This window comes from Stegodyphus dumicola, chromosome 11 (assembly GCF_044657685.1).
Source record: "Stegodyphus dumicola isolate Sdum_Otavi_A_Nest chromosome 11, ASM4465768v1".
Taxonomy (NCBI): Eukaryota; Metazoa; Arthropoda; class Arachnida; order Araneae; family Eresidae; genus Stegodyphus; species Stegodyphus dumicola.
In genome coordinates, this window is record NC_140778.1 from 63,699,674 (window position 1) to 63,715,831 (window position 16,158).

Sequence of the window (16,158 nt, forward strand, 5' to 3'; positions counted from 1 at the left end):
CAATAATAATTGGTGGCTTTTCTTTGTATATTGATTTGGTGAGATCACTGTGTGTTGCACAGTTCTAGACTCCTTGATGCCAGGATATCTATTATTTGGGTTATGCACTTCCTAATATGGCTATTATTGATTGCTCATCTGAGGTACTGATTCACATCTTGTTCCAATCTTTGTCTTCTCAGGTGCAGATTTATTGTCATTGTGTATCTTTTCAATGTTTATTATTATAGAATTAAACATTGCTTTTGCATCTTCTTATTAAATTTTATATAAATATGAAATAATGTGTGTTGGTAGGGTGCAAGATTTCAGAGTGGTAGGGTGCTAGATTCACTTATAAGTACAACAGTTTATTATTAAATAGTTTTTTTAAAAAGCAAATATATTAGTACTAACAAATACTGGTTATTTCTTTCACAAACATTTTGTTTTTTATTATATAAAATTGATACATAATAATGAAAATATAATATATTTAAAACATACCAAATAATAACAGTTTTTGCATTTGATATTATTTTCCAGGATCCAGATAATCCAGTTATAAAATCAGTCAGGACTAGATTACCTAAATATTCTTCTAAATTTTGTTTTTGTATTTCTCAATACACCAATCAACTTGGGAACCTCGTTCCATAATCGTAAAGCACAAGAAAGAAGCACTTGAGTCCTCAGGTTATGCTTATTAAATTCAGGTAGCATTACTGGTCTCACTCGAAAATTTAAACACCAGTTCATCTGATATTCATTCTGCATCAGTTGATATATGTAGCGAATATGCATAGCAGTACCTTGCGCCTGCTGTTGGGGGTGAATTTGTTCCAGGAATGTCATTGAAACTATGGGAACTATAAAATCCACCTGTAAAAAGGTAATTATTAATTTTTTTAAATTTTGAATGTTACTTTTATATAATAGCAGCTACAGAAAAAGTCACAGCCTTCACAATTAATCACCGAAGCTGACTGCCAACTAAAATCCAATCAGATTTCAACACCTTGTGCAAGCAAATTTAACTATTGCTGTCAACAGTTATTTTAATTTATATTTTTAATTACTTACATTTAATGGATAGGAGTTCTGCCTCAAAATATATACAGCAACACAGAATAGAACAGTTAAAATTAGTAACCAGGAACCAGAGAACAAATTTTCATCATAAATAGCTTTATCCCACAATTTTTAACAATGCATCTCCAAATATTTTCATCACTGATATACATGAATTTTGTTACCATTTTTGCACACTCTGTTATGAGGTAAAATACATTTTCTTGAACAAATCCTATATATAGCTCAGCATTGCCTTCAGTTGTACCAAAATTCATGTGGTACCAGTACAGAGGAAATTAAACTATTTTGAAGCTATATTCTTCTGTAATATTTTTGCTATTTTTGCCTGACCTTGCCCTCCTTTTTTACACCAGGCACAATTTGTGCTCTGATTTCATTCATAATAAGTTGCTATAATATTAAAGTAGCATTTAAATTATTACAAAATCAGAAAATAATGAACACTGTTTAACACTTTCAGGGGCATTAACGTGATGTAGTTATTTCTGTTAACAAATATTCACTTACAAGGAAAGTGCACAACCTTTGCCCTGTTCATTTTACCTGAATTCTGCATAATTAAAGATAGAAAGAGATCTTCTCTCCCCTTAAAAACTGGCAAAAGCATATCATTTATCACTTTGCTTCTGATTTATTATTGTCGTGGTTATTAAATATTACCCAGGAATAAGTCTTCTCCCATTCTTTGTCATACTGACAAATTCCTCACATTCAGATGTTGGAGGAATAATATGACAATTGTATCATTTAGGTTTTTTTTTTTTTTAAACATTCATTTGATATTTATTCATCTTAACAGTTTTATATCTGAAAAAAAAAAAAAAAAAAAAAAAGGTGAAAAATAGGGTTAGAAACTAACACAATAAATAAAAAATACGCAAAGTGTTGTGATGTCACCCAGAATAATGCCCAACCTTTGTAAATACAGATTAATATTGCCAAAGCAATAATTACTCCTGTTTGAAATTACACAGGGTGTCACTTGGACATTGCACTTTTGAACCTTGCTTTTGACTTAAATAAAAATTACCTGACAGGACTTTCTAACTTATGTTTGGTGGTTATTACCAGATTAAAAAAAAAAAATAATAATTTTGGAATTTTTGTTGTGAAAAGCAATTTAAAATGGGGTATTTCTAAAGTTTTCTCAAGTTAGCCATTCATAAACAGTAAAAGTATTTTCTATATATATATATATATATAAAAAGTTTACTCTTTTTATGAAATAAATAGTAAATAGACTGTTAACATAAATGTAGAATAGAAACATCTGTCAACCCTACCGGTACTGCATTTTTGCATTTTTAGTTACACACTAATTTAAATATTTGGCTCTTTAATTTGCATATGACCCTGACCTTTCTAAAAACATGACCTCAAACTTTAAAACTAAATATCTCTGTTGATTTTCATTACATAGGTGTCAAATATCTTATATTTTACTTTTTAGAATGCATATAAACTTTTACTAATTATAACTGTAGAAATAAGAATGGGATCGTGTAAAAGTTAGATTTCATAACTTTTTAATTTTTTTAAATGATAAAAAGCATGTATATATGTTTTCTTTAAAACCCTTTTGTAATTGGAAATATATGTACATGACCAACAACTGTGGAAATTAAGACCATATAAAGACCTTTATGGATATACAGTGGATGGACAAAAATATGGAAACACCTTGTGAAATGCATGTTTGAAAAGAAAGATTGATTTTAATGAAATATGTAGGTGGTGCTGGCATTTTTGACTACTGATGTCACCTATACAACTTCGTAAATGTGCTAGTTCAGTTGTTGTCGGAGTACTGTTATGTGAGGTTGTCATTGCATTATGTCAGAGTTAACAGACTTCAAACGTGGGCAAATTGTTGGAGCACGTATGGTAGGTGCTTCCGTAAGAAAGGTAGCCGAGGTGTTTAGTGTTTCAAGAGGTACTGTATCGAAGATTTATTCCGCATATTTGAAAAGCAGAAAAACATCATCTGCTAAATCACAGCGCGGACGAAATTGTGTCCTGAGTGATCGTGACAGACGATCATTAAGGGCAATTGTGGCGAAAAATAAGACCATAGCTGCAAAAGTTACTGCTGAAATGAATGTTGTGTTACTGAACCCTGTGAGTACCAAAACAATTAGAAGGAAGCTTCATAAACAGGGAATTGCTGGCCGTGCTGCAATTGAGAAGCCACTCATCAGTGATGCTAATGCCCGTAACAGGATAAGGTGGTGTTTAAGTCATAAAGCCTGGACTATAGAGCAGTGGAAGCGAGTAATATGGTTTGATGAGTCTTCTTTCACATTCTTTCCCACTTCTGGCCGAGTTTACGTCTGGAGAACGCCATCTCAAGCCTATAATACAGACTGCTTGTTGCCAAGAGTGAAACATGGCGGGGGTTCTGTTATGGTTTGAGCAGCCATATCGTGGTTCTCTGCTAGCCCCATGATAACTGTGTCAGGGCACATGACTGCCAAGACTTATGTGAACATTTTGGCCGATCAAGTTTATCTCATGGTACAAACTTTGTTCCTCGATGGTGATGGTGTCTTCCAAGACGACAAAGCCCCTGTTCACACAGCTCACATTGTCCAGGACTGGTTTTCTGAGCACGAGGATGAGTTGTCCCATCTCCCCTGGCCACCACAGTCACCAGACCTGAATATTATCGAACCTTTGTGGTCTACATTGGAACGGAAAGTGCGTTCTCGTTATCCACCGCCAACATCGTTATCTGAACTTGCCACCGTTTTGCAGGAAGAATGGTATAATATTCCCTTGGCAAACATACAGGAACTGTATTTATCCATTCCGAGAAGACTGCAAAGGTGTTTCCATATTTTTGTCCAGCCCCTGTATATTATAATGATAAAAAGTCAGCGATAAAATTATAAGCACCAGTAGACCCACTATGCATAAATAATTTAGCATGAAAGTTTTTGAAGATAATAAGCGCCATTTGCTGAAGACTATTTAGCATAAACAACGACAATACATTCTTTATAAAATAACAGGATTATGTTTTATTTTTTAATAAGGAAGCAACATAAATCCAGTCTTAGAGCTATCTATCTTCTACTGAGTACATAGCAGCCATGATTACAGTCATCTATGGAACCATCTGAAAACAATCTAATTAATTACTTTCCATATATATTGCTCAGCAAAATAAATTTAGATAGCAGACAACAGCATATTTACAATATAAAAACCTTCAAAGTAAATAAGTTTTAATAAAAAATGCACTTTTTTGTAAAATTATTTATCCTATACATCTATTTAGTAAACCCATTCTCAAAATTTCTTGTCATCTATATTAGCTGTCATTTGTTTCAAATTTCTAAATTAAGTACCCATCATTTACTTAAATTAAAACTCTAAAATAGCAATTAATTAGATACTTTAGCTACTACAATTCCAGAGAGTTTTATGACATCCAAATAAATACAAAAATCACTTTACAGAAAGACTTTGCTTACCTCGAGAAATATGGCACTTAAAGCTTCAAATGCATCAATCATTAGCAAATAGTCAACCTCATATAACAGTCTGACAATTAATCCTTCACCTTGAAGTATATTTGACAGTCTTTGAGCTTCTTCAAAGTCCATTTCAGTATGAAGAATAAAAACAGAAATAGTATCTACTGGAGGTGCAGAAGGACTAGGTGCTCTATCTATTGAAAGGGTTGAAATCTGCTTTTCAACACAAGACACTGTTTCATTCTCATAATTATTTGAAATGCACGAAGCGTTTTGTTTTTCAGCATTAGAAACAGTTCTATTTTTAGATGTATTTGGAATACATGAAATTTGTTTTTCTAAATGAGAGACGTTATTATCTTTGGAGCTCCCTTGTATACTACTACTTTCATATACAATTTCAGATGCAACAATATTCTTTTTCATACTTTTATGCACATTGCTTTCAGGTGTTTCATCTTTATGCTGCAAATCACACTGCACAGATACACAGAGACCAGTTTTCATCAGTCTAGTATTAAATTCATTATGAATCACTACTTGGCAACAATCACAAAACACAGCATTTGTTTCTAAATAAGAACTGTCATTTTCAGGAAATCGAAGTGTTATCTTTCTCAGAATACCTATAAAAAACTATTATTTAGAAATGCATGCAACAAAGTAAAAAGTTTTTTAAAAAGAAAAGAAAAGTCAGATAAGATAAATTTAATTATTAGTAATACAGTTTTCTTTTATTAATTGAATACCTGAATCATCTTTCTTAACTTGAAATTATGGCAGACAAAATAATACCTGAAGAACAGCGAATAAAAATAAAAAATAAAAAAAAAAAAGAAGGAAGCAATTAACTTTTAGTTAGTGAATTGAGATATAACTCCAGTAACCTGACAGCAAAGGAAAATAGAACAAATGTAGTTTGTTTTATTATGGCACAAAAACAGGTAATTTTATTATCATAAATTAGTTTGACTTTCAGAGGGAAAAAATATGGCAATAGAAGAATAGCATTTGCATTAAGGAAAAATCTAATTCATGATTAAGCACATCAAAACTTTAAAAATTATAAAAAATTTTGGCCTATTTATTCACTAAATTTTCATTGTAGCATTTTGTTTAAAAAATAAATAACTCAAAAGAATGAAGTATTATTTGTGGTGGGGAATTAAGAGGCAAACAGCAGGCAGTCATTCATTATATTATAATAGTGAAACTACATATCGAAACTAAGACAGGAAACAATGACATAGCAATAACCTGAGTAAACAAAAACAGAGTTTGATTGCTATAGCTTTTATTTTAACATAAATGCTTTCAATAATTCAATATTATCACCTTCTTCAATTGCAACTGAATGAAAGATAAATACTACAAACATAGATATAGGTGGACAAACATAAACATAGGTGGATTTTAGTACCTCAGCTGTCGAACCTCACAGGTGGACTTACTCTGCCCTAATTTTCATGCAGAAATCTTGAGCAATGGATCTGAGGGACTCCTATCTCTTTTCCCCTCTCAGTAGCCTCTCAAAAGGGCTTTCAGCTCAATAGTATTTTAGTGCTCCTATGCAGAAAAGACACTACAGATGTACAAACATCCATACATTCTAAGTATTCAAATGAGCTATTATAGTCAACTCATCTACCGCAAATCAAAATTTCAAGAATTTACTACAGTACAAAGTCTAAAATCTGAACATTCAGTATACAAGATGATCTAATTTTTAGACACTGAGAGGAGGGGATTCTCATTAAAAGTCTTGGATTGGAGAATATAATACTTAATAAAAAGTAATTTTTCCACTGACTAACTGAGATTTGTGGAGGTTATGAGCAGGCTCTTGAGTCACTGTACGGGGCTAGCATTTTTCTACCTGATGTAAACAGTAAATGAAGTCTCAAGACATATTTTTTAAAATGGAATGTTGCTTTTTTGGGGGGGGGCAACAAAGAAGGTAGGGGAAAAAAAAAAGATTCTAAGGAACCTAAGCTGAATTTAACCTACCAAACTATGCTTTCTAATTTGACCCAGCCTATTATTTTTTCCAGGCTATTTTTATTGCAGCTATCTTATCGGAATTAAAGCTTGAATAACTGCCATAAAAAGATCCTCAGAGTGAAAACATGCTTCAATGCTAATCAAGCAAAAAGAGGAATTGCTTTAGGAAAAAAGAAAAAAAAAAAGATGGATGAAGGTACATATGTCTCAACATTATGCAAATATTATGGGACTGCAAAGTCAACAGAAGACAATATAAAAACAGAAAAAAGAAACTATTTGAATATCTTGTGGATTTTGATATCGCACTCAAAATGAAAAACAAAAAATTGTTCATTATACTAAAAATTCTCATCATGACAGAATGATGATTGAATGGATGAGAGAGCATCAAAATGAGGACATGTAAATTATGGGTCAATGCTAATGGTTTAACCCTAAATATTTCACGAGAAAACAGGCTAAAAACTGAATGCACGTATTCAACAGGTTGGTTAATCAAATTTAAAAACTGCAATGGTACAAGGCAGTTAAAGCAGGTGAAAAACCTTCAGTTGATACTGAAACAGCTGAACAAAACGTTATCTTCAAGACAAATTTCTAACATTGACAAAACTGATCTTTTCTAGCAATATATAGTCCTCCAAATACTGTGGCAACCAAACCTGATGATGATGAAAAAAACCTGCTGCCAAAGATTTCAAAGCGAGACTAATGATTATGGCATGTGCAAATGTTGCAGGAAAGCAAAATGCATAACCATGGACATTTAAGGAATGATTTCATTCCCAAGGCTAGGCAACATTTGAACCTGGATGTTACTGGAGATATAAAAATTGCTTTTCTTACTATTATGTCTGTATTATATTCTCCAATCCAAGACTTTTAATGAGAATCCCCTCCTCTCAGTGTCTAAAAATTACTATGACTATTTGTATCACATTTCACTTAAAATTGTAGTAAAAGATAATGTCCCCATTTTGTTCTTTCATCCAAATTCTACATCAATCATTCAGTCATTCAGTTAGATTTTATGCACAGAAAAAAATCAAATTTTATTCCACACATACACACACACAGAAAAAAGAAAAAAAAAAAACAAACCTGAAATTACTTTCTTGCTAACCGAATATATGAAGATGACATGACAGAAGTTTTCCATTGCGATGACACAATGCCTCAATCATCAATCAGTTAAAGAATTGCGAATTTTGCAATATGATTTTAAATTTGGAAAATTTCCCTGCTGATAGTGAAGAAAGTAACGAAGAGTTAATTGAAATGAAAAGATACTGAATGACAATTTAGTGAGAATTCTCAACACAGCAATTATAGGACTTCAACAATGAAATTTTCTAATTGAAAAAGAAATCATGAGTCATAAAAAATGAAATAGCTTACATTGAAAGAACTGTTTAATAAAACAAGCAAAACAAGATTGAGCTTTGTTTTTTCTTTTTGTTGTTGTTATTCCTCCCTCCCCCCTTTTTTTGTAAATTTTGATTCTTTTAAGGCCATAAATGTTTCATTCTTTAATAAATAACTATTTTACATTTTTAATTTTAGAATTTCTACATATCATCTTACTAGATTTAAAATGATAATCTAAAATCTAGAATTGCCGAATTTCTAAAATTCCAGATCTTGGACTTTGTACTGTAGTAGCTACCCATGACACTATCTATAATGGATCTTGACACAGCTAAAGCATCTGACAGGACCTGGCATACATGTATCATAATCAAGCTCATGCAAATTGATTTTGCAGCCCAATTTATTCACATAATTAATAGTAGCTGACTAATCATTCTTTCTCCTGAGTTAATTAGATTATTTCATCAACCGTCAAGTTCTTGCTAGTGTCATGCAGGAATCTCTTCTTGAGCTAACATTATTCAACATTTTTATCAATGACATCCCAAGATCATTTAATGTCATTCTAGGACTTTATGCAGATGACACAGCCATCCGCTCACAACACCCAAGCTTGGACTATTCTGGTACAAAATATTATCTCCCCTGCCTTAAGCTCTGGCTCGTTACCTAGAAAATTACGATAAACATAATTAAATGTATTACCATGATTTTTTTCCAGATCACCCACCCTGTATCCCTCAATTAAAAGTTTTTTGATGACTATATTCCCTTGTCAAATACTTAAAGCATTTTAGGAGTGATACTTTATTCTAAATTACGTTGGTATCTCCATATTGAGTCCATCCTCAAAAAAGGGAGATTATCAAGTTCCAGTTATATCCATTATTAGCTTGAAAGAGCCATCTGTCTATTAAAAACAAAGCTCTTCTTTACACCTCAATCATCAGACCAATTTTTATGTATGCTTATACAATATGGGGTACTGCAGCAAAGATGCATGTCAACATGCTTCAAGCCTTTCAAAGTATGGTCCTTTGTTTAATCCTTAATGCAGCTCAGTACATTTGTAATGATATGATTCATTCAGACCTAAAAATTACATACCTGCATGCATTAATCAATATAGTCAAAATTTCTTTTCCAAAATTGAACAAATTAATAACTGTCTTCAACAACTCCCTGCCTATGACTCCGCGATTCACAGTTCAGTACACTTTGAATTGCAGGATGGGATCTAGATCCATCCAATGACGGATCTAGGTCCCTCATGGAATCTTTCTGATTGTTAATAGGCAACACCATACTCCCTTTATGTCAGTTCCAATAGCGCTGATGCCAATGATGGATGCAACACTCAGAGCTCCTGCTTCAAGAACTTAAAATGCTATGCTTATCATTCTCCAGCTCAAGATATCATCTACTACCTAAAAAGAGTCCTTTTTTACACTGTTATCAGTCTGTTTGTACTTAGAATCATATCTTACCCACATAATTAATTTCTGCTTATGGATCTTACCGCACATTATAAGCCTATAAATCATTAATTGCTTTTTTCTCTTCCTTAATTTATATTGTTGTACTGTATTTAAAAAATATTTTTAAAAAAACCCTAAAATATAAAATACAAAAAGAATACACTTTAAATTCTCTCTTCATGAGCTTTCTTGAGCCATGTGGCTAGCTAAAAATTTCCCATTATTAACTACTATGTATATTTCTCTTTCTGCTCACTTTTAAATTTTCTGATGAGGAGGCAGATGTTTACTAATTGTATGTAACAAAAAGAAACAAAGCAGGTAGTGCTATGTAAGAGTAAAAAATGGAATCAGAAATCATCTCTTTGTGAATAGGTGGAACAAACAGGCTAGAATTTTAGACATTGTTTAATGTGGGAGATAGTTATGGATATGTAAAATCCCAAGCAAATCTAATTTGCCAATTCAGTTTTTCTAGAAGTATTCATTTACAAATTCATGCCACCAATTTTTTAAATAATTATTTCCTTTAACCACTTGCGCTACGACTAAACTTCACAGTTGCGATGCCGTGCGCTACAATATAACAAGCGGTAAAGTGCCTCATTTACGCCACTCCAGGTCTGTGTCTGCAAGTGCATATGTGTGATTATGGCAAAGCCTCGACGGCCATCTGCCTAAGGGGTGGGATGCCTTTGTGGAGGACTTTCTATGGGAAACCGGCTCGTATACACGTTACACATGGGGAAAACCACGAAAACGCCCATGCAGCCACCCCATTTGTGGTATTCGAACCTCGGACCAAACTACCAGTGTTCAGCAACTTTATCGCTCGGTCGCTAGTGAGCCCGCATCTGCGAGTGCAATCCAGAGCTGTAACTCAAGAATAAACAAACTCAAGAATAAACAATCTCGTTGTCAGGCGACGTGTGCACCACGTTATTTTAATTTTTTAGCACGGTTTGAGACAAAAGCATCTCGACGTGCGTGGCACGTCTTTTTAGCGCAAGTGGTTAAATAGGGACTATATTTTGTATATAAATTAATCCATATGTCACTACTTGACATGGCCATAATTATTAATACATAGTCAGTCATTCACAAACACTAAAGCTGGCATGCATGGCAAAAGAGTACTATCACTCATAATGGGAAAAACCAAAAAAGATGAGAAGTTAACCCTTTAACTGTCAAGTTATTTTGATGATTTGGGTACACAAATTGTCAATTTTTTTTTATTGGAAAAACCAAATGTAGCCGAAATAAACATCTCCTGATATATATTCGGGTATGACAATACGATGCACTCAAAAAAAAAAATTACCCCGAGAAATACTCGGGCGTGACATTTTCGAACACCAGTGAATCTCGGGCATGACAGTTAAAAGGTTAAGACATGCCTACATCATAAAACTAATTGCTGATCCTCTGTGGCACTAAATTACCTCTGCTTCTAAACTTCAGATACATAAACTTTATAAGATTTGTTTACCAATAACTGTAAAGCCCATAAAGGCTATCAATATTATAAGGAATTTAATAAAAATGAAATTATGAATGACAGTAATGCATTGCTATGTTTGTCTTTCTGCACAGCACACATGTGGGAAAAAATAAGGCTATACATGCAGAACTACATCCTGCAGTCATCATATAGATATAATTCACAGATAATAAGATATGCAAATATACTAATAATATGCCATATTGTTTTAAGAAGCTAGTAGCTTTTAAAACAACTATGACCTTCAAGTACTCAGAACAATATTAAAATATCAGTTCTTTTCCAACTTTACTATTATTTTTATTTTTATTTTAGCATATTTTTTTAGCATCAAGAACACCAGTTTATTTTACCTTCATTTTTGATAACATTTTCCTTGCACAATTATATTTTTCATTTCATAGCTGTTTTTTCATTCAACAATAGCTTTTTTTTCCTTTACTACAATGGATTTTAATATTAAAGATTTGAAATATTTCACAGTGATTATGTTTACCCAGACCTATGACTAAATGTCATACGCATTCTTTTGAGTGCTTGTGAAATAGTGCAATAAATGCTAACCCTGCCAGACTTTTGACTCATTTAATTGAATTCATGTGGCATCATATGCATCCCAAAGAAAAAAATGTCTGCAATGCTAAATGCCATCTTTTACTTTTATGCTTGTTGTTTAAAACTTTATATTATTCTTTTCATTGCAATGTTTATTAATTAACATTAATTTTTTTTAATTAAAGTTTTGCAGTAAATTTGAGTCCACATTTTGCCTTCCTTTTGAACAGGGAGAGGGATAAGAGATTTTCAGGGATAAAACCAACAGATATCAAAAGGGAGAAATTATCAACAGAAGTCTAGTAACAAGGGTAGGAGACTTAAAATATAAAACAAAAAAGGAAAGATGCTTAGTATCGAGCCAAAGAAGTAAGTGAAAATGTACCTATATGATATTCAAAATGCATTTGGTGGCTTTAACAGAAAGTACTGAAATATTTTTGTCAGACTTAATATTTGTACTACAATACAAACTCAAGCTGGGAAAAAATACCCTTGACTTGCCCTTAGAAAGTGGCTGCACTTTTGATCCAACAGCTTAGCAAACAATAGCTCCCAACTCTGACTGGTAAATTTGGCATTTTGGGCTATACATGATATTACTTGAACAGTTGATGGCACTAGCAGTGCATTACATATTCAACTGAACATAACCACACATTACAAACTACTACTTTGTATTGCTTTTTTCTTACACAACTCAATGCACTGAGGCCATTCGTACACCTGGAGCTCAGCTTACACATACTTCTCAATACAAAGAGACTCATTTATCATATTGGCACAAGTAAGAGCACTGCGGTGGGGGTTTACTAAGTACAGAAAACAGATCTCCAACCTGCCACTGGATCATGTCACTTTCAATCTGATGAGTAAAAAGTGGATTAGAAAACAGCTGTTATCAGATTCAATTCTAGCTGGTGAAACTGACATTTTTAACACTATTCTCCTTAACAGGCAGTATTATCAGCAACATGTCACTCAACTTCAGACAGCTTGTCATTACAATAACAATATAAAAATATAATTTCTTCAAAATCTTAACAATAAATTAGAATTTGCTTTCAAAACAGTTCTATAATAAAACTTTCATTTATTTAGGGCAGCCATCAAATTATTTTCACAGCATACCAAAATACATCTGGATAATAATTAACACTGGCTGCAACATTTTGCTTCTCAGTATTTTATGCAATTCATAAAAACAAATCTATGAACAAATTCTCATTATTTTCTCTATTACTTAGCTTCAAGTAAAGCAATATTAACACAAACAAATACTATTTCTCACAATTTTTCACCAAAACAAATGCAATTAAATATTGTAATAAAATTTAATTTCTTAAACCTGAACAATATTCTCTTGCAGAACAAGTGAAAATTTCTGGAATATTTTATTTTCTACTTTAGTAAAAAAACTTATTAAAATAATCTACAAATATTTGCTTACATTTATAATGATACATTCTATCAAGAATCTTGCATTCAAATGGAGTTTTAAACAGAACTTTTGGAAAATGCACAAATACTTACTTCGTACAAATGGCTGTATATGAGCTAAAATGTCAAATCTTTCTTTAGTCAGAAAAACTCTAATTATTTGTTCCAGATATACACTTTCACTTAAAGGACCCCGCAAAGCAAAATAAAATGGGAGCTGTCTGCATAATGGTGCATGAGTTTCAATCTCCTGAAATAAAATTTTAAATTTAAAGCAATATATACCTAAAATACAAACTTTCATAAAACAGATTTGCTGAAAAATTTTTAAAATAAGAGAAAGGGGGAGAGAAAAATAGCTCCTTTACAGAAACATTCCTACACTGCTTCCCCAAAATAAAATATTTCAAATTAAACTGCTTCTGTAGTTATGAAATTTGATTGACAAATAACAAATAGTATGAAAAGTTATTGAATAACATTAATAAAGCCCCATTAACTGGAATCTTATTTTAATGAGCATTCTAATTAATGGAGAGATTTTTAAGTTTCTAGATGCTGGAAGTGCGAGACATACAGTTAGTCAATAAAGTCTGCGTACATCAAGAAAAGTAACATCAAATCCAAATTTTAAGGTGCGAAAAGGGTAGTTTCTTAAAGTTTTATTTTTTAAATATTTAGTTTCAATAAGGGACTTTGAAATTATTTAACTGTAATATTTTCCTATCTAATAATTTATGCACACTAATTTTTAAAAGATAAGTGGCCAGAAATCAAAGCCAATAAAGTTTGCGTACAACGCGAAGGAGGCGGGGGATTTTTAATCTAACTTTTAAACTTCAAACTTGAGAATGCAAAGAAGGTTACAGTTTCAATGTCATTGACTTCCGAAGCGAATTTCACGTTGATTGGAAGTTGTTATTTCTATTTTCTTTGACGAAAATGACAACCAATAAAGAAATTCCTTTAGTTACGAGACAACTAATTATCAAATTGGGAGATGAAGGTAAAACTCTTCATTATATTGGTAAAACCATTGGAAAACCATTTTCTAGTGTGCAAAGAGTTATTCAAAACTATCTTGACACTGGTAGTCTTGCTGTAAAACCAAGATGTGGGAGACCGAAGAAGCTAACGCAGAGAGAAGAAAGAAAAACTCTTTTACGATTTAAACAAAATCCTAAATTTTCTGCTGCAAGCATTGCAAAAGACATTTTTTTAACTAACAACAAGGAAATTTCTCCTGAAACTGTACGAAAACTGCTGCGAAAAGCCGATTATCATGGACGCAAACCTAGGTCTAAGCCATACATTTCCGAGACAAATAGAAAGAAAAGAATTGCTTTTGCCAAAACTCTTCGCAGGACTTCTGGAACAATGTAATTTGTTCAGATGAAAGAAAATTTACAATATTTAAAGTTAATGGCCACCCTATTGTATGGAGAAAACCAAGAACAGAACTGAATCTGAGAAATTTAAATCCAACTGTCAAACATGGAGCTGGCGGTGTGATAGTATGGGGGTGTATGTCGTCGAAAGCAGTTGGAAATTTTCACATTATTGATAAAGTCATGGACAAGTATGTTTATCTGGATATTCTGAAGAAAAATCTACGAGACAGTGCCCGAAATTTAAACCTTTCTAATACCTTTATTTTCCAACAAGACAACGACCCGAAACATACAGCTAAAATTGTGAAGGAATATCTCCTCTATCACACTCCAATACAGTTGTGTACTCCTCCACAGTCACCAGACCTCAATCCAATCGAACATTTGTGGGCAAAATTGAAGAAATGAATTCGAAAACACAATATTACATCGTGAAATGAGCTAATTAGTAAATTGCAGGAAGAATGGGGAAAATTTACGTCGGATGACACTGAAAAACTAGTTCAGTCAATGCCCAGACGTCTGCAAGCTGTTTTGAAGAATAAAGGATATCCTACAAAGTATTGAAGTAATGAAAAAAACTTATATTTTGCTTTTTTTGAAAGTGTACGCAGACTTATTGGAAGGAATTTCTGAGTTCTTTTGATAAAATATATTTTTGAAAAAATGTAAAAAGTATTACACTGATATTATTTACTTTTTATTTAAGCTTACAATTTTAGCTAATAGAAGAAAAAAATGCAATGATTAAAATACATTTTCCTATGCTTTAAGTGTTTTTTTAGTTTAAAATTTAGTCTGTACGCACTCTTTTGTGACTAACTGGTAAAAGTCTTTTGCAACTCACAGGTAAAAGTCTTAAGTGTCCCTTGATTGTCCACTAAGAGAAGGTTCAGTTTCGTTTTATAATTTGCAAGAATTCATGCTTACTTTACAAATTGTCTATATTTTTCAATTAAAATCATACCACTTGCTTGGTGCTTTTCCATTTTGGTGTATTTCTTTGACACCAGGTGTTACCAGTTCCATTTGGCTTCTTTCCTGGCGATAATTGTCTTTATAATTATTGTATAACTCATGCAACCATATTTTTCATCTAATCAGTTTATTTATTAGCCAAAAAGGAGCATTAGCCCAAATGGGCTATTTGTCTCAAAATGAGATTTTGCATTGAATTGCTGTATACGACGTACAACTATTCAAATTGTTGCCACCAAATATTATCGCACTTTTGCCATTTTTAGATATGTATATACCTCATATATATTATTCTGAGGTTGTGGCTCTTGGTTACACACTGCTTCTTTTTTTTTTTAGCATCGTTTCTCTCGCCCTCAAACGAACTCTTAAGTGGTATGCTTCTTGGCCAATGGGATATGAGACCTTAGGTAGAAGGAGTTTTACATCCGATACAACCAAGTAGGAGCAACCTCCTTTGGCAAGTCTCATCCGACCCTCGCACTGTATTATCATAATTGCACTGTACTATTTTTAAAGAAATTAAATAATGAAAAATCTGCATGAATGTATGAATGTTTTTCACAATGTAAAAAATCTGATGTATACACTTGCTTGTACGGAACTTCCACATGACTTCCTTGTACGGAATATTAAATTATACGTATTTTTTCTTGCATTTCATTTAAACTTATTGGATTGAATAAAATCTGCTTCGCCGACAGCGCATAACCACAATAGAATAAATGCATTCTTTAAAATTCACCCTAGTATTTGTTTACCATAGCGACACTCTGGCGCTAGATTCACTTAACAGTATTATATTTCGTTCATATTATAACTCATAATGCACAAAATTTATATCATTTAAAGAATAGAATTATCTAATCGTTGCCACATGTTCT

General features: G+C 32.5%; 1 protein-coding gene across 4 annotated transcripts in view; it reads right to left on the reverse strand.

The window, feature by feature from the left end:
- Window positions 1-405: 405 nt before the first annotated feature.
- Window positions 406-16,158, reverse strand: part of LOC146994053 (uncharacterized) — a 30,941-nt gene continuing 15,188 nt past the window's right edge. For all 4 annotated transcript variants that reach the window (XM_085826757.1, XM_085826755.1, XM_085826756.1 and 1 more), the window contains exons 3-5: window positions 12,999-13,155; window positions 4,551-5,179; window positions 406-861 (exon numbers count right to left, since the gene is read on the reverse strand). In XM_085826757.1, coding sequence (XP_085682883.1) covers window positions 565-861; window positions 4,551-5,179; window positions 12,999-13,155 — 1,083 coding nt within the window. In that variant the 3' untranslated portion in view covers window positions 406-564. The remainder of the gene's footprint in view (window positions 862-4,550; window positions 5,180-12,998; window positions 13,156-16,158) is intronic.